We start from the raw sequence: 26,822 nt of genomic DNA, 5'->3' as shown, positions 1-26,822 counted from the left end.
TTGTGTGGTTCTGCTTCTGTTGTTCAGCATAACATAAATATTTGCTGCAATTGTGGGGGAACAGTGTTTCATTTTGCTTCCAGGTCATTAAATTTCTCTTTTTTATTAGTAACAGTCTTCTGACCACCTGTATTACCTGTGCTGAAATGCCTACAGAGCCATGCTCATCATGAGAGGATGTCTGCTTTGGGACCAAACAATGGTGACCCAGAGGAGGACCAACAAGTTGATCAGAGGGATGGAGCACCTCTCCTATGAGGAACGGCTGAGAGGATGGGGATTGTTCAACCTGGAAGAGTGAAAACTTCAGCATGTCCTAATTGCAGCCTGGGGCAAGGCTATTTATAAGGCCATGTAGTGACAGGAAAAGAGAGAATGGGTGCAAACGGAAAGAGAGCAGGTTGACATTAGATATTAGGGGAAAACCCTTTACTGTAACAGAGATGAGGCTCTGGAACAGGTTGTTCAGAGGGGTTGTGGATGTCACGTCCCTGAAGGCCTTCAAGGGCAAGTTGAATGAGGCTTTGAGAAACCTGGTCGAGTAAAAAGTGTCCTTGCCCATGGCAGGGAGGTTGAAACGAGTTGATCTTTAAATCCCTTCCAACCCAAACCATTTTGTGACTCTGTAGGGCCTCTCCCTGTAAACGCCGCTTACGCCGCGGGGCTGCATCCCCCTCGCCGCACCCTGGCACACTTCTGCTCCCTCCTGGTCCGTTAAACGCCCCGGGAGGCTGCGGCTCCCCCTCGCCGCCGCAGGCCGAGCAAAGGCCCCGCACGGCCCGGGCGGGCACCGGCGCAGCCCGGGGGGGCGAGGGGCGGGGCGGAGCGGGACCGTCGTACCAGCGCTGCCCGGCGCTGCCGCCAGTACGACGGCTGCTCGCCCCAGGGCCGCCCGCAGTAGCACCATGACGGCCGGGCGGGTCTACGACATGGTGGTGTTCGGCGCCTCGGGCTTCACCGGCCAGTTCGTGGTGGAGGAGGTGGCGCGGGCGGCGGCGGCGACGGCGACGGCCGCCGGCGAGGGGCAGCTGTGCAGCGGCCGCCTGCGCTGGGCCGTGGCCGGGCGGAGCCGCGAGAAGCTGCGGGCGGTGCTGGAGCGGGCGGCCGAGCGGCTGGGTACGGGCCGCGGCCGGGGCGGGGGGCGCAGCGCCGCTGCCCGGGAGGCCCGGCGGGTCGGGTGTGCGGGGAAGGGCTGAGGAGCGAAGCGGGGCTCGCCCCGGCGCTGCGGCGGGGACGAGGGGGCTCGCCCGGGCGGAGCGGTGTCGGTGACGGCGGTCTCCCGTGCGCAGGGAAGGCGGCGCCCGGGGAGGAGGTCGGCGTGCTGCTCTGCGATGTGAGCGACGCGGGCTCGCTGGCCGCCATGGCGAAGCAGACCCGGGTGGTGCTGAACTGCGTGGGCCCGGTGAGTGCGGGGATGCGGGCGGGGCCGTGCCCCCGCGGCGGAATCCTCCCCGGGGCCGCGCCTCGGCTGCGGGCGGCCGGGCTGCCCGCGCCTGAGCGGGCACGGAGAGCTGCACGGCCCCGCGGGGACAGCGCAGCTCCTGGAACTCGACCCCGGAGTCCCAAGTACAGCTGTGCACTGCAGGGCCCGAAGGGTTTCCCACCGCTGTCGCAGGTGGTGTCGTTCACTGAAAATACACTGAAATACAGCGGAGTTGGTTTTCAGTCTTTCACAGGCAGCCTAAGATATTGATGGTAAAATTTGGCCGCAATTTTGAGTTGGGCCAAAATGTCAGTGGTGCTAGGGTTCAGCACGGAGCTGGAAAAGGGGCCCACAGGCTTGGTGCCAGGAGCGCTTGGCCCTTTTAAAACTTAGAGTGGCAGTAATTCCAGTGCATTCAGAGAGCATCAGAGTGTGCGAGATGGAAGTTGGGTCATGACCGTGTCTTGGAAATTCAGTGTTTAAGTAGGGAGTACGCTGATAATAAGAGTGCAGAAGGTGTAAAGTGAAATTAGTGGCAGTATTCAGTTGGTCTTGGTGATCTGAGCTGATTTCATGAGAGAAATCAGGTGCAATAGTCCGCAGCAAGGTCCATTGGTAACAGTGAAGTTTATGTTTTCTTCTCCCCACGCTCCCAAGAAATAGAAGTGCTCTTGCATTTTAGCCCCACTTAGAAAAATCAATAGGCACCAAGTTCACTTTTATTGCAGAGATATACTTTAGCTAAAGCACACTGGGTGAGTTGTGGTGTGTGGGTTTTCTTTTTTTACATCTGGTGTTCTTTCCTTCTATAGTATAGATTCTTTGGAGAACCTGTGGTAGAAGCTTGTGTTGAAAATGGTGCAAGCTGCATTGACATTAGTGGAGAACCCCAGGTATGTAATGGTAGAAAACCATTACCTTGTATCAAGGCTCTGCAAAAGGAGTGTTTATTTAGTTTGTTTCATGCTTCTGCTTCTGTTTCTGAACATGAAGACATATTCTGCCTCCTGATCTACAATTTGAAGATGCAGTAATTATTTTAAAGTACACTATACTTGGTTGTATAATTTTCTTTTAAGACAGGAGCTTCTTTGGGTCTCTGTGGAGGTCCCAAATTGCTGAATCTGCTTCAAGCCTCTGTTATGATACTACATAGGAATTTTCTACTTTTCACTGCTGTGAATCTTTCATACTACAGACCAGGAATGGTATATATTTGTCAAAGATACTTGCAAGTGGTTTGAAGCATGGAGGGTGCTATGATGTGACAGTGAAGCACTGATGGCTAATATTGGCTATGGACAAGAATGAATTTCAGCTTAAAATACTTGTTCTGGCTGTGTTTCAGTTTCTGGAAGGAATGTACCTGAAATACAATGAGAAAGCTGCAGAAAAGGGAGTATACGTCGTTGGAAGCTGTGGCTTTGACTCCATACCGGCGGATATGGGAGTGCTGTACACCAGAGACAAGCTGAAAGGTGACTAGAATAAGTGTATTTTTATGGTGGAAAAAGAATGCAGATTGCGTTCTCATCCGGTATCCTAAAGCAGCAGTGGTCCTGTGGGAACTCCTTTTGTGTCTCTTTTTGCCTGCCTTTACCAGGTGACCAGTTTCAAGCACATGTTCCCACTGGATGGGTCAGGGGGCAGGGGAGGAGTCATGGTGACGCTGCTCACTGAGAGGCGCTGTGATGAGCCCAGTTCAGAGCAGGGTGCTGACAACACTGAGGTGGTGGGTTCCATCCCCACGAGGGCCATTCACTCGATGATGCTCATGGGTCCCCTCCAACTCGGAATATTCCGTGAATCTGAGAGGACAGAATGTTCAGCTGTGAGCAGCAGGCTGCTCAGCCAATGTGTGGATGTCCCTAGGCAGCCTCAGCACAATTGCCTCTTGTGCAGTGAGAATCTTGTAGGGAAGAGACAGTGGGAAGGGGTACACAGACTGGGGGGTAATCAGGTTTCCCAAGTTTCCTTTTTCAACTGCAAGCTCTGAGAAGCTGCTTTGTGAGTGTAAGTAGCACTTTACTGTAATAGCAGCTAGAGGGTAACTGAAAGAGAAATATATTTAAGAAAATCTGTGAGAGGATTTAATTCTATGTAAATAGTACTTGATCCTGATCCCAGATGAGGATACTCTGTTCATCAGGTCTGACTTTCAGTTGGGAGGGCCCATAAGAGTATCCAAATGTTTTGCTTTTATGGACTATTAAAAAGGCTGCTAAATGGGATCGGTTTACATTGGAGTCAGCATTCAGTTGAAGAAAATTCAGATCTGACTGGAGGAGAAACAGGGTATGGAAATAAGTATCTGGATGTTCATGAGGTTGTAATTTGGTGTTTGATACCTGTTTTGAATAGATGTCTTTTATCTCTTCTTATTTTGACTTTATGGCATTACCTCTGTCTATCCAGTTGCTTGCTACATTGAAATTTATCCATACAAATACAGTTTTCCAATCTCAGAAGGAACTAAGCAAAGCAAAACAAATCAGAATTTGGAGGCATTGTGATGTTCTGCTGTTCATCAAACTAAGCATTCTTTGCAGAACACTATTTTAAGCTATGCTAAAATTAAATATTTTCTGGGTTTTTGGGGGCGTTGTGGGTTTTTTTTTTTGGTGGTGGGTTTTTTGTAGTTTGGGTGTACCAAAATTTTTAAGTTCGTATTTGCTTTCACCGCGTACATCTTCCTTTATTTTGAAACTTGGAGGAAAACTGAATGTGGCTCTCAATATTACTTTCTTCTTTTTTTCAATTAATTTTTTACATTATCTCATTAATTAAATACGAGAAATGAAATAATTTAATGAATAGAGGTAATACTAGTGACCTGTATTGAAGTAATTCACACAAGAAATGTAATACTTGCTAACTCAAATAGCTGTGCATCTTAATGTTACATTATTTTGCTTTGAGATAAAGATGTAACTCTGCTTTTTCAGCTGCTGATGTCAGTGGCCTGCTGTTTCGAGTCTTCTCTGGCTTTCTCTGGGTTTGTAGACTAATGACTGCATGTGCCAAGTAATGTTTTCCCCTCCCTTACAGGTACCTTAACTGCTGTTGAGAGTTTCCTGTCAGTGAAATCTGGGCCTGAGGTTAGTTGGGTTTCTTCCTTCCTGAAACTCAGGAGTATTTGTGATAACATCACCATAGCCTGTCACAATAGCTGTTGCTACATTAAGTCAGACCAAGGAGCAAGCTGGCAGGTCTTTGATGATAAGTCTAAGAACTTTATTCTTTAGTAGCTACTAAAAGTATCCTAAGCAAACCCCCTTTTGTAAGGTCTGTTTGCAGAGCTGTCTACCTACACTTTGCTCTGGTAAGCTGTTCCAAGAACTATTTTGCTTTTGCAGACATGTGGGAAGGATTCTTACACAAGTGAAACTGTAACAGGTCCAGAGTGTATTGCTAGTAATCCTAGTGTTAGGCTGTTTGGGTTTTTTGTTTTGTTAGTGGGGGGAAGTTTGTTTCAATGTACTTTAATGCATGTAATGATAATACCTGTGGGTAGTAATTGTAATAATGTGTAATATATGTAATAATTGTAATGCTGTTGTTAAAAAAATGCAACAATGATCCAAGTCAGTTTTGATGCCCAACAACCAAACACTACTGCTCCTGACATGAGCATCCATCTTGCCTTACAAACCATTTTAGTTCTGAAAAACATCTGGAGGAGTGGAGGAAGCCCATGGAATGGGAGAGTAGTATCTGTTAAGCAACAGGGGATAGTAGTTAATGGGAATGTATAAATCTATATGTTGGATATGAGCACATATATTTAAATATATAGCAAAAGTTCAAAGTGTTGGTAAGAAGGGATTTCAATAACGAGAATTAACTACACTGAGATGGTTAGAACAGCTACAGATATTTATTAAATTCTGTGGGTCCTGAGTGTGTTGCAGATCATGTGGAAAGAGGGGTGGAGATTGTGTTGGATCTGGCTGATCTGGAGTTCATTTCCCCACAGCAGCCCTCACAGTGCTGAGCTTTGTGTGGCAGCTACAGAGGAGTCAGTAACACAGCAGTGTTCTGGCTACTGCTGAGCAGTGCTGGCACAGCACTGAGGCTGTCTCTGCAGCATTCCCCCCTCACCTCACAGGCTGGGCTGGGCAGGATGCTGGGAGGGGACACAGCCCGCACAGCTGCCCCACACTGACCAAAGGGATGTTCCATACTGCGTGAGCTCTGCTCAGCAATAAAGGCTAAGGGAAAGGAGGAGAAGGGTGGGGTAGGGGGGTGGGGAGGCATTTGTTACTACTACACCTTTGCTTCCATATGCAGCTTTTGCTTTAGTAACTCACTTTTATCTTTACACACAAGGGATTTTTCCATCTTATTTTCTCCTCTCCCTATCTTATCTAGGAGGAGAGTTATGGAGTTATGGCATCCAGCCAAGGTCAACCCACACCATTTCAATACACTATCATCATAACGTTTATATGTAATAATTGTAATACATGTAGTGATTCTAATATTATTAAAATATTCCATGAAACCTTTAAATACTGAACTAATTATTGTTTCATGGTATGTCACAAGGGTCTTGGTGTACATGATGGGACCTGGAAATCAGCTGTCTATGGCCTTGCAGATGAAGCCAGCCTGAAGAAGCTTCGAAAACAGATAGGATATGCCCCTGTTCCAGTAGTTGGTACAAAGCTTAAAAAAAGGTATAAGCATAAGGTGTGGAATATACAGTCTCCTAATAGTTCCAGTATTTACGATACAGACTGCTACAGCACTAAATACTAAAAAGATACAATTAGGACTTCAGTATAGTATGAACATATAGATGCTCATCTAGTAGAACTGAAGTTCAGTTTTACTGCCTTGTTCATATCTTACTGAAAAGAGAACATGTCCCAGCATTTACTGGGTCTCAAAATTAACGCATTCTAAAGGACTTCTGGTGACATGGGAAACTTTTGATTTCAGAAGTGATTAGTAGAATGGAGGGGAAAAAATGCAAAGACTATTATATTGATTATCAGATATATCCTTGATATAGTGCATATAGTGAATTATATGTAGTGAATTATATGTAGTGAATTTTAAGTGAGCCAGGGATATATTTGTAATTGCTTGCTTTCAGTGAAAAGAGATAATGTCAGAAAAATTCTTGAGAGAAAACTGGTAATGGTAAGGCCATTGTGGTCAGTTTCTTTCAGTTTGTCTGAAGATTGGAACATTTTTTTTCTGACTTAATTTTTTTTCATTTGCAGAGGATTTATGTTTTACAGTCCAGAATTCAAGGAGTACTGCATTACATTCATGGGATCTGATGGTTCTGTTGTGAAAAGAACTCAGCGTTATTTGCACACCGAGTTGCAGCAAACACCTGTAAGTTACTGTTATTTGTGCACTGGCCTGTATCATGCTACTTGAGACTGTGGCTGATGAGCCTGCCTTTGGTAACACGATACTTACGAGATTGTCATGTCGGGTTCTCCTGCTGTCTGATTTCTGGCATGTATTTGTAGGGAATGGAAATATTGAGTCACAGGAATATTTGAAACATAGCCTTCATGATAAATATATTAAATTCTGCTTCTGTGCAGAGACTTTTCTTGTTGTATCAGCAGAGCTTCTAAAAGCATCATAATTGTAGTCAGTGGTAGCTACAGCCAGCTCAGTACAGTGTAGTAAATATTCTGATACAGAATTCATATGATGCTCAGTTATATCTTAAGATTTCTTTGATGCTTGAGTCTCCAGTGTGCAGAGTAAAGGCAGTGTGAAGTAATGGTGTGGAAAAGATGATTAATTTTTGTTTTCCGTGGTTTCCTGAGAGGACATGAGCACCAACAATCTCTGTAACTGCTGTGCAGAATCACAGACATCAGTTAAGCAATGAGGGTGAGACAGTGCTTAAAAATGCACTTGGAAGCTACAAATGAGAAAGGCTTGCCATTGCTATTTCCGTTCTTCTTTAAAAAAAGCATAAGGAGGAGAAAGGAATGATCTAAGGAAAGAAGGCTGAAATTGGATGAAAAGCACATCTTCGTGTAAAGTTTTGTGTACCATGTGTGCTCCCTCTTCACTCTGTAGTTACACTGTCTTCCCAGAATGAATGATAAAGGGAAGCATTCTTCAAACAGTTCCTCAGAACTAAGACAATTGTTTAAGGCCCTGTTTAAACCGATGTATGTTGTACAAAATAATTGCATCTTACTTAGGGGGTAGATTGATTTATAAAAATCAGTTGATGGAAAAAAATTAATGTAAATCCTATCACTGAAAATACATTCTTGCTTCAGGTCCAGTATGGCGCTTACGCGACTGTAGGTGGTCTTGGCTCTGTTATCAAGCTGATGTTTCTGGGCATGTTGTTCTTTCTTCTGGTGAAGTTTAACTTTGGAAGAAAACTTCTGACAAAAGTAAGTTTTCAAAGCACAAATTATTATATATAATTTAGTGTTTGGAGATATCTTTTTTCTCCCTCTTATTTACTGTTGGTCTTTTTTTGTCTTTTTCTGCTTTTTTTTTTTCTCCTCTATTCATACAGTACCCAGAATTTTTCTCTGCTGGACGCTTCACAAAGAAAGGACCAACCCAGAAGCAGGTAACTGACTGTTTTCTACCACAGTTATAGAATACATTTGTTGTGGTAATGGTGGAATATTAATTTAGAGTCAACTGCTTAGCCTCAAAGAAATAATTTCTAAATGAATCACAGAATATTCTGAGTTAGAAGAGATCCACAAGGATTATCAAAGTCCAGCTCCTGGCCCTGCACAGGACACCCCAAGAGTCACACCATGTGCCTGAGAGCACTGTCCAAGCGCCTCCTGAACTTTGTCAGGCTGGTGCTGTGACCACTGCCCTGAGGAGTTTCTTCACCCTCTGGGTGAAGAAACTTTTCTGATATCCAGTCTAAACCTCCCTGACACAACTTCAGGCCATTCCCTTGGATCCTGTCACTGGATACCACAGAGATCAGTGCCTGCCCCTCCTCTTCCTCTCACAAGGAAGGTGTAACTGCAGTGAGGTCTCCCCTCAGTCTCCTCTTCTCCAGGCTGATCAGACCAAGAAACCTCAGCCTCCATTCATACAGCTTCCCTCCTACGTCCAAATGCATGTTGTGTGTGCCTGTTTAGATAGTTACTGGATATTTAAATAACTATGCCTTCTGCTTTTAGACATCAAAGTGTGTGTAACTCCTATGAGGAATAAATGGATAATGTTGCTGGGCCTGATGTATTCCCATGGATGGCTCAGAGCACTCTATCAAAGGTGATGACCGAGGGAGACTGATTGGCAGGAAACTCAGGACTGAGAGAACAAACAGACTTTAGTACAAGGCCAGTGCAACAAAGTGGAAGCAATTAAAAACTCAGATTATACCTTTTAAGCAGTAATTCAAAATAATTCCTCTCATGTGTAAATGGATTATAGTATTTGGCAAAATTCTATATATAGAATTTGGATACTTTTATTTAGTAATTGTGCTTTCCTGGTAGCAGTCATTTTCTCTTGGTGAGCATGCTTGTCTTGTCCATTACAGCTGGATGGAACCTCTTTTACAATGACTTTTTTTGGTGAGGGTTACAGTGAGGGACAAGATCCCCAGAATGCCAAACCAAATGTGAAGATCTGCACTGAAGTGAAAGGACCAGGTATGTATTTTGCCTAGCATTCCCTGCTCTGAAATACGTTTCTGATTGCACTGCTGTCCCTTTCACCCTTGAGAAGCACTTGCAACAGGAACAAAGCCAACAGCCTTTACAGTGTATTAACATGGATAGTAGAATTCATTGTGACCTGGTTTTTGAAGTAGCCAGTTCACTTGCATTCTTGTAAATCTCCTTCCTCTGACTTTCCCTGGTCTGATTTTCATTTTTGCAGAGCAGACCTTTTGAAGGAAGAGGGCTTTAAGAGTAGTTTTTAGTTGTTACAGCCTGGACTTAGTACTTTGTTTATTTCCAGTTCCCAGAGAGTGAACTTAAACAGGTCCAGTGCAGTATGATTTCTGACTATTACATACTTTTGTTCAGGTCATTCCTTGAGGGGAGATGACACTGTAGTTTGGCGAGACCAAGAATGTACATTCAGAAATGAGTTACTGTAGCATAGCTTCTTTAAATAGCTAGAGATGTGGCAGAATGCAAGTGTTGCATGGTTAAATTCTGAATTGAAGTACAGGGTGGGGAAAGCTCTTGCTGTGTCAGAAAGCCCTCTGTCACCATGATGTGGTCACTCACAGTTGTGTGGTTAGAGGCCATTATGTGAAGCAGTATTTGTTTAGATTACATCTTAAGGATTTCACCAGCTACTTGGTCTGATTACTAGGTAAAAAAGCTGTTCTTAAATGGGAAAGGCTGTTTCATTGCCAAAGACATTACTCTCCAGAATGCTGTAGGGAAGAGCAAGATTACACTCTACATTTCAATGCACCATATTTCATGGGGGGGTTTTGGTTTGTTTTTTTGTCAGAGCCTGGATATGTTGCTACACCAATTGCAATGGTTCAAGCAGCTCTATCTCTTCTGGAAGATGCATCTTCTCTGCCTAAACGGTAAGTACCTTCTCATGCTGAGCAGCTTGCTCTCCCTTAAAGCTACTGTGTGCAAATGTTTCTCTTTGAGAATACACTTAATCAGCTCTGTGGATTTGTGTTACCTCACCCAACTGGCTGTGCAAGGGAAATGCTTCACTGCAAGCTGATTTAAAGCCACTTGCTCTTCACCAGCCAATCAGTTTGAAAGGATGTAGTCACAGGCTTTTAGTCAGGTCTTTGCATCAGTGTCTATGTGTGCAGTTAATGGAGTGGTTTCTATAGAGCTTGCTGGATGCAGAAATGAACCTATGATTATAACCACCCTGCCAAATTCCTCACCCACTCCCTTCTCGGACTAAGTGGCTTTTTCTCTCTTAGTCAGGGAAGCACATCTCTAGCTTCACAAAAAGGTGTCCCTCAATCACTGTGTCCCTAATGTTTCTCCTTTTTGATTTTCACTAACAGGGGTGGTGTATATTCTCCAGGAGCTGCCTTCTCGAAAACAAAACTGATTGATCGCCTCAACAAGCGTGGTGTTGAGTTCTCTGTTATTAGCAAGCCTGAAGTCTGAAGTCAGAACACAACTGTATGAACTAACACCTTTACTGGGTCTAACTCTAATAAAACCCATTTGGGCTGCAAAAGCCTAATCATAAAACAGTTTGACTATGCTATTGTTTGCAGCAGAAACAGAAGAAAATTCGAGTTAAAAGCTATAATAGTATTTGCTGTAGTGAGCAAACCCCTAAAGGGTGGGTATTGAGTGTTAATTCACAGACATATTAAATTGGTAACTTCTTGGGTACTAATTTGGGAATCTTAATCTCATTACCTAAGTTCAACTTCCTACTTCGTGGATCCACTATAGCATCTGCTTCACAAGTAAGCATAGCTGCCTTGCTTTGCCCCATTCTGCAACTATATAAAGCAGGCAGCCTGGAAACAGAAGTGCCTTAGCAAATAAGCTACTAGTTATTCCTAATGTGTGTTTGGTATATGTCTTTATTAACATCTTCAATTAATCTTTATTTAATAATCATTCTAAGTGCAGATCTATGTGTAGTTTGTAGTTAGGTAAGTAGTCACGAACTGTATTGTGCTTTTGCTTCTGTAAAGAAGGAGGCTTGTTCTGTTGATTGTTTTTGGAATCTGACCTGATATGATCCAGGTTCAGGGCACTCTGGCCTGTTTCACACTACTTGATACTGTGGTTGATGAGCCTGCTTTTTGCTGTTAGCCTAAGAATTATAAGAGTGTCTTATCCTGCTGTCTGATTTCTGGATTTATATTTGTGGGCAATGGAAGCTTTGAGTCACGGGAATATTTGAAAGGTAGCCTTCATGATTTTCAGGAGTGTGAATGCGTTAAATTCTATTTCTGTGTAGAGGCTTTTTTGTTGTATCAGTAGAACTTGTAAAAACTATGAAAGTTACTCTGAGATATATAAAGGTCATAAAAGTCTCTATCTCCTACAGCTGCATCACATTGACCTTTATTATTCTGAGGCAAATCACGTACAAATTGATGCTTTATAGTATCATAGCTGTATTGAAGATTGCTTTATGAATGTAGTTCACTATATGATGGGTTTTTAGGCTGCTTCTTAAGTTTATGCTGTCACTGCACTGTCTTCAATAACCTAAAGTTAAAAAATGTCTGTTAATGCTTTTATTCAGTAGCAAACAGTAATTTCACATTGAGCTAGAAGAAATTAAAGACACTGAAAAGCTGTTTTTCCCTTCCACTCACCCCTGAATGTGAAACATACGTACACATTCTGTACTACCTTACAGCTGCAAGTTTATGTATTTGAGGCACAGGGACCAGAGCAGTCCCTGTGTGCAATTCACATGCTCCATTTCTGATATTTCTGTTCAGAATTGACCATTTGCCACTGCCATGACCAGGAGCAGTTTTCCAGCACAAGGTGTGTACACAGCCAGCAGTGCCCATAACATTGCAGTGTCCTCTGCACTGCTCCACAGCCAGAGTGCCCCATTGCCTCTGCTAGGGTAAAGTGCAATTGGTCCCCAGTGCTTAAATGGGAATGCTTAAAGCTTCAGTCATGACAAAAGAAAGGTTACTTTTCAAATTTCCCAAAGAAACAAGAATATAGCATCTTGTTGTCTACAATGTTCTCTCCTATCCCAGTAATTTTTGCAATTTCTACACTGCTCTTTTCAAAGGCACAAACCATTATTCTACAAGGCAGCATTTTCAATTACTGTATTCCAGATGCCAGTCAACAGGGCAACAGCCACAGCTTATTTCTGCACTAATTAATCAGTCTGCACACAAGATGAAGGGATTGTGCTGTAAACATACCTACATAGCTTCATGTAGCAGTGTTCAGGTCTTCCTGGCTCAGAAATGTTTTGCAGTATTGAAAGAGTTAAAAAGGAGAAGGATGAAGCTAGTTCAATAGTATAGATGATATTTCATAACAAGAAAAAGGTTATAATTAGGGAGATGGCAGTGATTTCATTCAGGTGGGCAAAGGCAAAAAGATCAGCAGCAAGGGGCCATGTCAGGTGTTACTGCCTTACAGTAACAGTTTGATGGCAGTGACTGGAAATACAGCTTAACACAAACAACTGATAAGCAAAACTGCAGCAGAGAGTCGTCACTGAATCTTGACAGAGACTGACATTGCTCAGTTGTCACTCATGTGACTGGATTAAGAGTTTGAAGCACAGTTCTTGATTGTAGAAATGCACATAAAACTGCACAAAACTACTTGGCACTTAAATAATGACACGGTTAAGCCACAAATTGCATCTTTAGGCAGGTTGAAAAGTCCAGGTTGAACTTTGTTCCATGCAATAAAAACAAGAGTATTTCTCAAAGATGTGGGACAAGGTAACCACTCCAATAAAGTGAAAACTAAACTTTCCCTCTGTTCCCATTTTACTGCTTCGAAAAGGACTGTGTATACAATAACTACATGAATGCTAAAAATACCTCACAATTTGAACCCAGGGGTTTCCTTTTAAACAAAGCCCACAAGCTTCTGGTTTGGTTGGTTGCTACTTACTTCTTAAAATACAAACCTTGACCACAGGAGGAGTTTCCAGTACATTCAGCTCTGATGCTCTTGGCAGACTCTTTTGGGAGCTGGAGCAATGTGTATTTGATCCCAGGGGGCTGGATGTAGAAGCTCTGCACGGGGACTGCCAGCTCTCATCCGGTGCCACAGAGCGGGAAGGAACAGGACGAACCACCAAATCCAGCAACCTGTTAAAATACACATTTTAAACTAGGAACATCAGTAAATAAATGAAAAAAAAAACATGCTGTGATGCTGACAACACGAACACTCAGTGAACAAGAAATAAGAGTGAATCCTCACTGCTGGGGTGATACATTAGGCCCACATGGAAGTGACAGGCACTTCTTTTTGTTCATCTGTCAAAGTCCGTACACCAAGAGCTTGGTGGCAGTCAAAGCTTTCGTTTCAGTTGTCAAACTTTGTAAGCGCATTTCTCATAATGTAAATACATGTATTTGCCTAAATAAGATTAAAAAAGCCTAAAAAGCAGAAAAATATAGCAGAAAAATATGTTTCTCCAAATGTTATTTATGATTGTGTCTCAAACGTTGTATATTTTATGTGCAAAAAAGCAAAACATAGCTGTGTTCATATGTACCTTCCCACCAAGAAACTAACATAATTCAAAGAGATTTCTCTCCTCCTTTTTCTGTCTCCCCTCAAACACATAGAACAAGGCTAAACTTTGTGAAAAGGCTGCTTACTTATTATACTCTGAGAAATTGGTTGTCTTGTTTCCTAGCCATGCTTCTTTAAATCTGGACAGTACTTTAGTGATTAAACTTGTTCTTGTATGCACATTTCCTGCATTAGCCTGCCTTGTTGCTGTTGATAATGGCTTTGGCCTTGGGACTGTAAAGCACAAGATGGAAAAGTATCAGCCTTGTGTAATCCAGGTGGTGGCCGGCTGCACATCCTATTTCCCTTCTCTAAAATTACCTTCTCTTAGGACCGATGAAGGCAAACGGTACGGCTTGGCTCTCTCTACTGCCAGCTTCCTCTGAACTGTGGGAAGGATCTTGATATAGTGGTCTAACAGAGAATTTCTAGCAACTGCTCTCTCTCTCAAGCGAGGATCACGATCGTTCTGACAAAGGACATGTGTAAAGCAAGAAGTTAACAATTCACCAGAAGTTCATTGCACAGAACTGTCTCTGCTCTTTCCAACTAAGGCCTAAATTTGCTCTACAGACAAAGGAGAACAAATCCACTGCACACAACCACAGCAAGTTCCACCCAGGAGCACACACCAAATTCACCTGGTAGTTCTGGATAAGTGCAAGGGAAGACTGGAATAAAAGCAGAACATAAAACTCCTAGTTAAAAGGACTCTGGCGCTTTGCAGAGCCTTATTCTTGCATACTTCATAACACCTGCAATTTTTAAATGGCTTGTGGAAGAGCAGGCTTTCCCTTGGTTGTCATGAAATAAAGATATCTAAGATTACTGAATACACAGGGCAACTTACTGAATACACAGGGCAACTGCAAATTAGGTTGGACGAAATTATAGGAAAATTAAAACAAGTTAAGAAAACCTACCTACACACACCTGTCTGGAACAGTTTTCACATACAGTTTTCACACACGTAAGCCTTCCAAGACTACCTTTTAAGTTTGATTTACTGGAAAAATACACTTTCAAAAGACAACACATGCATCACAGATCCCTAATAGAAGTTCGTATCATGCAAAATTTGATCTGGATATTTTGAGAAACATAGGTTAGAATTTATGTCATAAAATTGCCAGCATTAAACTACTGGAATCACAGAGCTTGCACTATAATTTGAGAAAATAACCCAAAACCACAACTAAACCCTACTACACGTATTTGACCTGTTGAGCATCCGGACTGCTCTCAGGTAAAAGCAAGATACGAGATGGGACATACAACACACTCTTCATTTCACAGAAAAAACTGACACAAATACCTTCCCTAGCTAAACCATATATAACAGCGGGATCTCAGGATCTGAATGAAAAGATGGGATGGTAGAAAAGATACCTATTTTTTTATGAGATACAAACAAACTTTCAGTGGAGGCAACAACTGAACATTTAATTTTTAACTTCACATGGCAGTTTGCAGTAGTAAAATTATTTCAGCCACCTTTTAGGTTCAGTTGTAACTTGACATGTAGGAACTTATTCCTAGTCTTTCAAAGAATGGTATAAAAGACAAAGCAAGATTTTTCTTTAGGACTGTCAAAAGTGATCAGTCACCATGACAGAAACTTGCACACTCGGCAGGACTGCTACCCTTACCATCAGATTGGCCTTCATGGACTGATTCAGCTGGAGTGCTGGGATGTAGTTGGCACGCTGCAGATGGTGGATTAGGAGGAATTCATGATTCTGAACACCAGATTTGGTCTGTAAAAACTTCTCCAAACACTCCTGTGAGAATAACACGTTTCAAACATTGGTGATGATTCTGCCTCTTCTCTTGCCAAAGAGGCAATTAAGATTTTTTTGTTTCTTCTCCAAACTCACTTTTTCTGTGTCTGTGAAGGGCAGCTTCAGCAAATCCTCCATCAGCCCCATCTCCTGACAGATTTCATACATGTGCTTGAGCAGCTCTTCTATGTTTAACTTCGTGGTGTGCTGCTGCAACAGACCCCAAGCCTCCACCATGCACCTGCAGTTAAGGTTTAGGAAATGGAAAGGAATGGGAACGCCAAAGCCAAAAAGATGCCCCACAGTGATGGTATTCATTCAAGGCTCAAAGGAAATGGAGGGGAGCCCCATTTGTGTCATCAGTTCTCCACATTTCCCAATATGTGAATGCCAAAACAGTGGGAGATTTCCTTACCTATTGGACAACAACACGGTGAGGAAGAGCCGCACTTCACTGCTGCTGGACATCGACGGCTTCATCATCTGCAGGTACCTGAGGGCTCGCCTGTGCTCTCCCTGGCACATGAGGGACTGAATTATCCTCATGTGTTGCCATGACACAGTCTTGATTGTAGCTGGATGGAAGAGCAGGGCCAGGGAATTCTGCACAAGTTGAGAGCAGCTTCATTACCATGGATACACACACACCCCCATGCAACAAAAAGTCAGAACTTTCTGCAGCAAGGCTGGACATGGGCTAGACCTACTTAGATATCTAAATAACGAAATACTTGATCCAGGACATATCAGGAAAAATTCTTCAGTATTTGCAGGGAAAAAAAATCAACCATACAAATGTGATGTGTTGAGAGGACCAATTCAGATCTTTCTAAGTTCACAAATCTCTGTGTACAAACATCCCTTTTAATAAACACATTACTAAATAATAAGTTACTAGACAATCAAATTGATTCTATTTGTATAGTGACAGGTAAAGAACAACCTAAAGCATTAGGAAGAGCAGGTTGAAAAGTCACTCCTGCAGTCTTTTGTCTCAAATGTTCCTGCTACCATGACAGTTTCCATGCTTCAAGTACCCAAAATATTCTTTTAGAAATAGTGTCCAACCAGTCTGCTAAAAACCTCCTGAAACAGTGATTGTTTTGAAAATTCAAACATTAAGCATTATGTTGATTATGCCATTGTTTTAATAAATTTCTGTCAAAGCAGTTAAAGGACAAATGCATGTGATCATCTACAGGTGATAAAGTAAAAGCAAGTTAACTTAAGACCATGTTTTTCAACTAAAACTTTGGTCTAGACACACAGAAACCACACAACCTCAAGAAGCCTCCAACTCTCAAAGAATCCAATCCTGTTTCTGCCTTAGCTAAAGGAGAACTAAGACAAAACCACTACTGCTGCAAACTGCAAAACTACAACCACTTCTTGTCTCAAGATCAGCTTCATGTTTGTCGTTGATGCAGCATTCAGATCATGCAGGGTAAGCTCAAGACTACTCCTAAATAAACAACTCTCAAAGGGAATGATTTTCACATTTACAGATGCTCACATCATGAACATGTGAGCATCTGTAAAATGACTAAAGCTGAAAATGGAATGCGTATGGTGTCTCAATTAAGAGCATGTCCAAGGTGTAATTTCATCTCGAGCAATAAATCAAAGGTTCAAAACATGCAGGTACTGCTTTTACTATCAAAACAAGTGTACTGGTACTACAGGTTCCACTTACCTAAACCCACGGGAAGGAGACTGGATCGACAGAACCAGATCACCACTTGTGCATACAAAAAAATGAGGTTGGTTACCATCTGCTTATTTGCCAAGTCTGAAAAACCTGAAAAAAAGGCAAAACATTATTTGAGTATTGAAATTCCTTTCATTTTACAGAACTCCCTTTGCAGAGCAAATAGAAAGTATGAACAAACACAGTAGAAACCTGTCTTTGTAGTTATCCCTCTGGATCACTTACGAATTTGAAGGAAAAAAACCACCATTCACCCCGCCAAAAAAATCCCCAGTCACTAAAAGAAACAGAAAAGAATGTAGCAGCTTGTTCAAGCTCAGACATTTCTTTCAGGTGAAATGATCCTGCATAAAATTTTACATTTTTCTTTTTTTCCTTGGCTCTCTTTTTTCTAAAACATATTCAAAAAAATGTTTGCTTTCTAAGTTAAATTATTACCTTCAAAGATATTTCTACACATTCTGTCACTTGAAAGCATGCGTTATACTTCCATCTTTTTCTGAAATCTGGTTTCGTATAAAGAAACATGCCAAATACTGCTTAGGGTAGCCACTAAAATTCAAAACCAAGCTTCTTGACCTAATTCTGAAATTTCTTTCTAGCATCCCTGCTAGAAAAAAAAAAGCAATCCCTGCTCAAATGCATAAAAAGTCTCTGAACAATATAGTCACGATTCAGGAAATGTCATAAAATTTCTTGCTTCCCCAAGTTACTTCCGAACCAGATTTGGCATCAGATCATCTAATCAGAATGTAAGAGCCAACATCAGGCTTTTAAAAATAAGTATTCTGTGGGCTGGGGCAGCTTGCCAAGAGGGTTCTTCCTGGTGAAAATCGGAGTTTGGATCTAAGAATATTATCATTTCTCCTAAATAATGTCAACACCTGCTTCTCAGAGCAGCTTGCAAGAAAAACTCAGATGGTCATGTCTTGTAGCCTCTACAGCCTTCAGAGAAGATGGATGTATTTCCCCCTGGATTCCCCAGTGTACACCCACCTGACTCAGACTGGATGGCTGGACATCAACCAGTCTTGGAGACAGCAAGCCAGCTACAAGACACCGAGTGTAGCTGTCACGAATGGCTTCACTTATTAAAGGACCAGATTTCTTCAAAAACTTCAGGGTCTGAAACATCAATCAAAACACACAGGTTAAGACAGCATTCAATCACTAAGGTTCTGCCTTAAAACCAACAGCCAAACGAATGTTTTCAATTTAAAAAAAAATACCCTGCAGAAGAAAATACCATCCCTTGCAATGCTAAAGAAAGTATTTTCCAGCCTCTCTGTCAATACACAGGCCCTGGTATTTTCCCTGACACAAATTACACTCCGTAAAAGTTAAACCAAACACACAAAATCATACTTTAAATATACTTCTGTGCTTGTTTGTGCCAAAGCTGATTCACGTTACAATATTTAGTGAGCAGGAACTTAAGTTGAAAGGGCTTGTCCTAAACTGTGCAGTGGCTCAGCAATTACAATTTGGCCAAGGCTGAGAGAAAAAAAACATGCATTTCTTCCTCAACAGTTAAATCACTTTCCCCTTTCCCCATGCTGTCCTCCTGTCTCAAGTTCATCAGGGATCAAAACCCTAACTCCACACTATACAAAGAAGTAAACACTTTACTTCCACCAACTCGTCCTTCCTACTACAGCAGTGCTGCAATTCCTTTCTAGCCATTCAATCCCTGCTCATGCCTCCCCAGAACAGTGCCATGTGCATGAAACTGGCAGGATATGACTGCAGCTATGCATGTGGGTGGGCAGTGTGAGCATCTCTGATACTCAAAGCACTGCAAGGGAAAAGTTAGAAAAGGTTCATCTCTTGACACCCTCTCAATACAGTAAAAAAAGTCACCTCCTTCTGGAAGCCGGTGCAAGTCATGTGAACAACTCCCGAGTTGAGCAAGCACGTCACATCTGCAGAAACAAGGAACATTTGACAGACCTTGTTACCTCATCACCACTCTATGCTTTTTAAATAGTGCTCTCTGCAAAGACAAACCTCCAGCACCTCCCCTTTCCTTCATCACATCGCTTACACACGTCCCATAAAAAGGAGTTACTCTCTCTCTCTCTGGAAACTTAAGCTTGAGTGCTACTCACGTGCTGTGCTTTGGGCCTCAGCTCAAAGGCATTTCATTTTGTGACCATCACCCCATCCCAGGCTATGTTACAGCAGCTCCAAAACCCAAAACTCAGCTGCCTGTCAGATATGTCCCACAAGACTGAGTACCTTGTCAGCTACCTAGGTACCCAGGCTGGAGAAGGTTTGTGGGGCTTTGTTTGGTTTGGTTTTTGTGTGACAAACAATGAACAAGAACCACTGGCATTTGACCTCCACCAAAGCTTGCCTCTATTCAGATGAAAAGCAGTGAAATACCTACCAAAATTATAGGTGCTTGGATTAAAAAACTGTTCAGGTGGTGGATAAGAAGGAGGAACCCCCCGACTTAGACTACGCTCGTGTACCAGAATATCCAAAATGAGGTTTGGAGAAGTCATGCTTATTACAGGATCCAGCGACCACAGTGCAAAATAGGGGCAATCATGAAGCAATTCTTCTGGCCTTAAAGAGAATAAGTGCATAAGCTCAACAGCAATTTTCAAATTAACCCTTTGTAGGGATATTGAAAACCACTCGATTAAAACCTACCTCAGTGAGTCTGGCATTTGAGCATGATACCAGCGATTGATGTCAAACACTCCCAAATGAACAGATGGTTTTTCTTGACCATGTGTGTTCACTTGCCAACTGAAGATTGATACACTGGTGTCAGGAGAGATTACTGTCAAAGACAAGACATTGTTTCTTGTTGCAGAAAATATGAGATATTTGCTGTTATTTCATTCATGAAACACAACACTTTACTAGAAATTATAAAAAAAATTATGAAATAGCAACTATCTCTGCAATAGGCTTCAGTGCCTCTTTTACTTATTCAAATTATATTTGTTTTAAGCAAAATCAAATACACAATTATTAATTAAGTTTTATATGCTAAATGAATAATTATTTTGGGGTTTGGGGTTTTTTCTGATGTGGTGGGTGGCTTGTCAGCCAGCTGTCATGTAGGACACCTTGGTACTTTTCCACCAGGCACATTTCCAGCCACTTTTCCCCAAGTCTGTGGCATTGCTAGAGGTGTTTGAACCTAGTACAATTGGCCTCAGTCCATCGATTCAGCCTGTGCAGATCCCTCTGCACAGCCTTCCTACCCTCCAGCAGATCAACATTCTTGTCCAAGATGGTGTTGTCCCAAACTTACTGAGGGTGCACTCCATCCCCTCATTCAGACCATTGATGAAGAAATTTCATAGGACTAGCCCCAGTTCTGAGCCCTGCGGAACTAGATTCACTGGTTGTACACTGGATGCAGCCAGAGGTCTGAGCAGGATAAAAAAAATTCAGGTAACACTCCTAAGCAATAGACTAAGCAATAGAATGATCTTACTGTTCAATGCAGACAACTGGCAGAACAAACTGACTGACCAGCCTTATACTGATGACCCCACACAGCAAACATAAAATAAAAACTATTTTTTCCCTTAAAGAATGATGTTCAGTGGGATAGGAAGCCTCACATAACTTAAGTACACAGGTTTTTTTAATAAGCCCAACAAGGTCAGTTAGATAAATATTTAAGACTTTAAGACTGTGGGTACAGACCAGCATTCATTGCTTAGATTTCCAAGCCATGTAGTTCAGAATAACCAAGCAGGGACATCAGAACAAACCTTCATTAACGCTGTCCTCTCTGTCAGCATGGTTGCGAAATTTTTCTATGGTCTGAAAGCTGAGGAATTTAATACTGCTGGTCTGCCCTCTCAAGGGAAAGATTCCACCACTGAGATCTAAACTGAAGAGTTTGACACAGTATGTAAAACCCTGCAGAAAAAAATGAAGAGAAGAAAGGTAATTTTGAAACAACAACATACATTATACCCAAGTATGAATTAATGCAAATATCTGATATGCTTATTTTACTGTATGTTTCCCATCACTAAAAATTACATCTGACATGCAAGAGAATTAAGTGTCAAGTCATAATGGGCAAGTTCGCCTCTAAAGGCTTTTGCACCTTTTAAAAATTTAGCATTTCCCTAACATTAGTCTAGATCTAAACATGTTTTGCAGAATTCCTTGCATCATGAAAGTGTCTTTACAAACCTGAACATATACTTACAAAGACATCTAAAACAATGCAACACATCTTCACGCAAAGCTTTTGTTCCATGTTTTGATTAGATAACCTGACATTACAGCAGCTAAAGGCCTGTCACGAGACGTTAGAATGAACATTCATCTCTCTAGTAACAATGAGAACTTCCTAGAGATTTAAAACCTTCTTTCAAACCACATGAGCTCTCATCAGGGAAATATCCCTCAATTCCTTACGGAGAGGACATGGGATGAACATGGAAAATGTGTTTAAGACCCCAAATTACTACAGAGCAAGCAGACTGCTTTGAGACACACAGAAATAAACATACAGAAAGGATGGCCCTGAACCTTTGCCACCACCATTTTCTAAGGAAGCACTAATTGAAATACTGTCTTTCCACTACAGCCTTCATTTAACCTCTCTACCATACAACACATGAATGTGTGTGTATTGTGGACAAATAGCAGCTCTACAATAAAAAAAAAACACCAAACTAAAAAAACCAGCAAGCCACTTTCAAACAAAAAATGAGTTTCCAAAACTTTCAGAGATCTAAAATGAACTGGCATGAAACAACACATTCTCATTCTATACATTTAATTCATCTAATCTAGAAGAGACAAGCTTTCTCTTAACGGTTCCAGGAAATGTTACAAATAAATATCAAAGGTGTCTAAAAATAAATGAATATATTAAAAAGTCTTTCATTACTGAAAAGGGTAACATTTGTCCTGAAACATGCACATTCTATTCTGTTTTATTCAGGAATTTTGGAAACAACAGATACACATGCACAGTAGTTAATGATCAGTTAATAAAAATCAAAACCATCTCTTTGAAAAACTAACATGAAGCCTAAGCAAAGAATCTCATCTTAAAAATTACTAAACATAAAATTCAATTTTAATAAAAAATGCGGACCTGAACAAGATTTCCATCATACCAAGGGACAGTTCTGTAAGAAAAAACACTATAATTCCATAAACTCATCAGGCATTCATTTTAATGACTAGAAATTTCAGCTTTCACTCATACACAAAGAGCCAACTTAACTGATACTCAGGGAAACTTTATCTTTTCATCTCTCACATACAAGCTTGTCTTACCTCATACATGACTTGTCCTGATGCCAGACATTTCCTGTCACCAAATGCTAACTGCAAGAGATGTAAATTCACAGCATTCCCTTCACTGAAAAAGGTATAAATGAGGACATTTGCTTACAAAGCTGCTTTACAATCCTCATTATCATTATATTAGATCTAGGCTGAAACTGACTTAAGAGCATGCTCATGCTGAAAAGATAAACACTGCTTCCCAAAACATGGTAATTGGTCACATTAGCCATTAAAACAGAAAGGAGGAAATTTTGACACAAACAGCTTCAGGGGCAAATGCTAACTATGTCTTTGTTTGGAAAGCTCTAATATGCAGTATGGACCTAAAATTGTTGGAAATAGCTTTTCACAGTAAAGCATTCTCCATGAAAACTGCTTTGAAGTCAAGCTCAAGAAGACTGCCAGTCTATGAACAGCTGGGATAAGTAGCTTGCTGATGCTGAGAGAGACAGAGGTATGTTTTTCCCCTTCCCACCTAAGTTCCAGTCCCTCTCTTGCATGCAGTGCACCCTTCTACACTCTGACTTTTTCCTTATCCCAGCTGGAAGCCATTGATTTGTTTGCTGAACACTGCTCCTTTTCTTCCAGGGAAGCTTAACTGGCACACAAGGACTCCAAAGAATTCTGAAGCTCTCATGAAGCAACCAGCAATACTGTCATCGTCCTCTTTTAGTCACAACTCTGTGTGAACAAATATTAAATTTTTAGAAAAGCAAAATCAGTGGCTGATTGCAATTTTTATTCACCTTTGTTGTGTAGATTGAACAGCCCATAAGTAGCAACAATTTTGAAGATCATTCTCAGGCTCTTGAAAAGTAAGAGCACAGACAGGAATCCTTCCTCCTCCAAGATGAGTGTAGTGCCTACAGGTTTGAAAACAAAATAGAAAAGACAAATAATGGAGGCAAGCAAGTGACTACCTTTTATGCAGCAGTCAAGGTGAGGAGATTTCTGTCCATCAAAGCAATAAGCTCTGTTTATGTCCTCCTCTGCCTGAGGAGGAGGAACAGAAATGATTAGTTCAGCTAGGGAAAACACTGTTCCTATTGTTGAAGCCTACTTTAATATTGAACTTAAAATGCAGTAAATCTGAACATATTTAAAACAATAGCAAACAGAAGGAGCTTCTAATTTCTTTACTTGGGCATTGTAACAAACGTTTTCTTTCAGACTTCTGAGCCTTAGCTGTACCTTCACAATTTTTTCCTGACACCTAATTAGGCCTCCACTATCTATTTACATATCAGTAGTTTTGGTGAGTAACTGCAGATTTGCTAAAGTAAATCCCTATCTGAATTTTGCCACATATTTAAAGTGACATTACTCTTCAGCAGATTTTAAATAATTTCTTAATTTTACTATTGTTTATAAATATATATGCTTCTCATTCTCATCTCCAAGGATTCCAGGGAAAAACTGTTTCATGTACATCAATGCTTCGGAATGGGTCAGCCCCCTACTTGCATCAAGGCTGAAACGTAGGAAAAAAATGCTTTCAGGCAGAGATCAGCTACTGAATTAACATGTCTCACTAGTTTCATCCCAGTCCCTTTATAATATATAATCACCAAAATCACATTATTCATACACTGAAGCCTTTCAGTGCATGCCCTCATTTCAGTACCTGGTTCTGAAAAATAATTTCTAAAACCTGTCTCATGGAAAAACAGACATTGCCTTGTTTCACTGAATACGACTGCACACAAGAAACTGACTTATAAAAACCAGATCTCTCACATCCCTACTGTCTGACATGATCCAGTACTTTCCACAAGACCTCTATGCACAGGCATGGTAAGAAATCAATTGTAGTCCACTGCAGAGAAGGCGCTGCACTTAATCCATGTGTGAGTTAATAGTTACTTCAGAAGAGGATTTCTGAACACTCCAAGGTTATACCCAACATCGCACTCACAAAAAAAGGGCTCTTGAAATTAATATGTTTCCTGAAGCAGAAAAATTGAGACCCCTGCAACTCCAAGCGTGGCCAAGTGGAAAGGACTACTTACGCCCTCTTCAATGTTTTCATGTTCCCCAGTGACAAGTAGCCATCCGAAAATCCCACAACGAGCTGGTTGCTTCTGCTTATGTAGCACAGGGTTGACACTGCTGTTCCTGAAGGACTTCGTAACTGAAAACAGAGATGCCTCCCTTCCCTGGTCACAGCTTCTCTTCTTTGTGGAACTTCAGCAGGAATTCTAGTCACAACTTCTAGATCTACACACATAAAAGCAGGCAAGAAATTAAGGCATTATGCCTCTTCAGTTGCACTGACGTGATTACACAATCTGTATAATTCTTCAAACAGAACACCCATTTCTGTGCGCCTTTTTGTGCTGTTCCTGTTTCTGCACCCATTCAGAGAACAGAAGGACTCTCCAACGGGACAGGTATTCTCACTCCTATTTCAAAACTGGGTACAAATGTAACCATTGTAGATAAATTCCTCTGGCCTCATGAAGAAACACCTTGAACACAAGAAATCCAAGCTTACAGCTATCTCTAGAAAATTCAGGTAACTTTATCTTCTTTTAGAATTCCTATGATTCAAATTAAATTTTTAATCTTCACTGCTACTCAGAGGACTAACAAGAATATTTTGAATATTCAAATTCTCATCCTTCAAGTCTTAGTGACTGTGATGAGGAAATACAGAACGCATCTTGCTGCGCAATTAGACAAGGTTCAAGGGTTGCTGCTTCTAACTTTTTTTTATTTTAAGTTTTTTTTTTCATTGTACAACTGGATTAAAATGAATCTTTACTAGTTCTTCATAGAGTATTCCAACAATGTTCCATGTTGAAGCTCCTGAAATGACATATTTTTCCACTATGCTATGCACTGCTTTTTCCTCATTCTGAGGAAGAACAAAGAAAACTTGGCTCACAGAATCTGAATGGTGCCCTTCTGCCTCACATAAACCATGAAAATGTGGGAAAATACCTTGCAGCATGCAGTCACTATAAACCCACAGGGAAAATAATACCAGAAACACGGTGGTCCTTGGAGCCTTAAACAAAAATGACAAAAATGCAGAAAGAGGCGTTGAGACAAAGGCACCCTTGGCTGGGTATTCTGAACTGACAATGCGTTAATACAATTCAGAAAACATACATGTTGTATTCCATTTTATGTAAATGGTATGCCCTGTCTCACTCCTCCGAAATGTATGGTATAAAGGAACTTCAAGCTCAAAGGAAGGATGAGCTCCATTACTACAACTACAGTCAGGCAGATAAGATTCTACCTGGTCTTAACAGCAGCCCAGACATCCAGACAGGCATCCAGCTCTACCTTCAGATCTCCTAGAAAGTAAACTGCCTAATCTGCTTAGCTGTTGGCAGCAGCTCTCACCGGGTCCTCAATTGCATCCTATTAATACCTTGGAAATACATGAGCTGGTAAAAAGAAATTTGACCCAACACAACACTATTTCTTCCTTGAAAACTGCCTTCTATTTCACTCAGAACTGAGGAGGGCATGATCAGCTGTATTATTTAAATAGCACAGGACTGGAGCAGGCTGTGGCACTTTCAATGCTTCCAATTGTTAAAATATCCTCCTAGCACTATCAGAACCTGATGCATTTGACTTAACAGAACAACCTGATGCCATGATCCTGTGCTTCAGCCAATAACAACTTCATACCAAATCCAAGTTTAAAGGAAAATGCTCACCTCCAGAAAACTTCCCACACAGTGCAGAGTCTAGGGTGATCTCATCTTCCCCAAGTGCCTCAACAGTCACCTCTGGAAACTGCAGCAGACTGCTCGTTACCTGAGCCGTTAGGTCTCGCATTCTTCACTGGATATAAAGAAAAAAAAGTAAGGAGACTCATGTCAGCCATAAATATCTTTGAGACCCAAGCTTCATCAGTATGCATTGACAAATCTCTCCCATGCATCATTTGTAGCTTTTTTTTGCTCAAAAGAAATGGCACTTGGGACAGTTTTTCATCTCATAGCAGAGCAAAAGGAGAATCTTGAGCTTTTCTGATGCCTAAGAGATCAACAAAAAGTGACACAGAGAGATGGACAAGATAAATCACAGGGAAGAGAACAATACACTGAGTTCAAGTCTACTATACAGGTCAGCAAGACTTGATCTCAGAATAATCATACTTTAAAAAAGTTTGTGCTTGCCAGGAAGCATAAACATACAGCAGAAGACAAGAATTAGAAAGGATTTCAGCACTCTATCCCAAGAGCTCCCAACAGCTAAGTTTCTGTATTAGTTACAGTTTGCTTTTCCTTTAGGTGAGAAAACAAAACTAGCACAAATCAGAATTAGTGCAAATTTACCCAGCTATCTGCTGTGGCTCTTGTCTGGCACGACTCCTGTTTCATTAAAGAGTTGCAGCCTGTCTAACATGGCTAAGCAAGCCAAAGTTCCTAAAGTCTGCGCTGAGTCAATGCTTGTCTCTACACTGCTTCCTTTACCTGGACAGGCAG

At 41.4% G+C, this 26,822-nt stretch overlaps 2 protein-coding genes across 2 annotated transcripts; one reads left to right on the top strand and one right to left on the bottom strand.

The window, feature by feature from the left end:
- Window positions 1–824: 824 nt before the first annotated feature.
- Window positions 825–11,401, top strand: SCCPDH (saccharopine dehydrogenase (putative)). The gene is made up of 12 exons (XM_041404488.1): window positions 825–1,116; window positions 1,290–1,402; window positions 2,236–2,316; window positions 2,772–2,901; window positions 4,472–4,521; window positions 5,972–6,102; window positions 6,655–6,772; window positions 7,690–7,809; window positions 7,938–7,994; window positions 8,937–9,048; window positions 9,866–9,947; window positions 10,395–11,401. Exons 1-12 carry the CDS (start codon window positions 906–908, stop codon window positions 10,498–10,500), a joined length of 1,311 nt encoding a protein of 436 aa, XP_041260422.1. The 5' UTR covers window positions 825–905; the 3' UTR covers window positions 10,501–11,401.
- Window positions 11,402–13,619: 2,218 nt separating this feature from the next.
- Window positions 13,620–25,324, bottom strand: LOC121335919 (protein ELYS-like). The gene is made up of 15 exons (XM_041404498.1): window positions 25,315–25,324; window positions 24,381–24,588; window positions 23,118–23,234; window positions 22,360–22,444; window positions 20,826–20,976; window positions 19,744–19,876; window positions 19,475–19,656; window positions 18,946–19,007; window positions 18,082–18,210; window positions 17,071–17,090; window positions 15,793–15,999; window positions 15,474–15,618; window positions 15,246–15,377; window positions 13,918–14,065; window positions 13,620–13,830 (listed from the first exon to the last, which is right to left on the bottom strand). Exons 1-15 carry the CDS (start codon window positions 25,322–25,324, stop codon window positions 13,679–13,681), a joined length of 1,881 nt encoding a protein of 626 aa, XP_041260432.1. The 3' UTR covers window positions 13,620–13,678.
- Window positions 25,325–26,822: the final 1,498 nt, after the last annotated feature.

This window comes from Onychostruthus taczanowskii, unplaced genomic scaffold (assembly GCF_017590055.1).
Source record: "Onychostruthus taczanowskii isolate IOZ18803 unplaced genomic scaffold, ASM1759005v1 scaffold21, whole genome shotgun sequence".
NCBI classification, from domain to species: Eukaryota; Metazoa; Chordata; class Aves; order Passeriformes; family Passeridae; genus Onychostruthus; species Onychostruthus taczanowskii.
Note: the sequence above shows the minus strand (reverse complement) of the source record. Positions and strands in the feature narration are given on the sequence as shown.

Coding starts and splice junctions, on each gene's coding strand:
- LOC121335919 (XM_041404498.1), bottom strand. Junction 20,977..22,359: donor CAGGACAAGTCATGTATGAG/GTAAGACAAGCT, acceptor TTTTTTCTGCAG/GGTTTTACATACTGTGTCAA. Junction 15,619..15,792: donor ACCGTGTTGTTGTCCAATAG/GTAAGGAAATCT, acceptor CCTTAACTGCAG/GTGCATGGTGGAGGCTTGGG.
- SCCPDH (XM_041404488.1), top strand. CDS start 906: ATGACGGCCGGGCGGGTCTACGACATGGTGGTGTTCGGCGCCTCGGGC. Junction 2,902..4,471: donor CACCAGAGACAAGCTGAAAG/GTGACTAGAATA, acceptor CCTCCCTTACAG/GTACCTTAACTGCTGTTGAG. Junction 9,049..9,865: donor CACTGAAGTGAAAGGACCAG/GTATGTATTTTG, acceptor TTTTTTTGTCAG/AGCCTGGATATGTTGCTACA.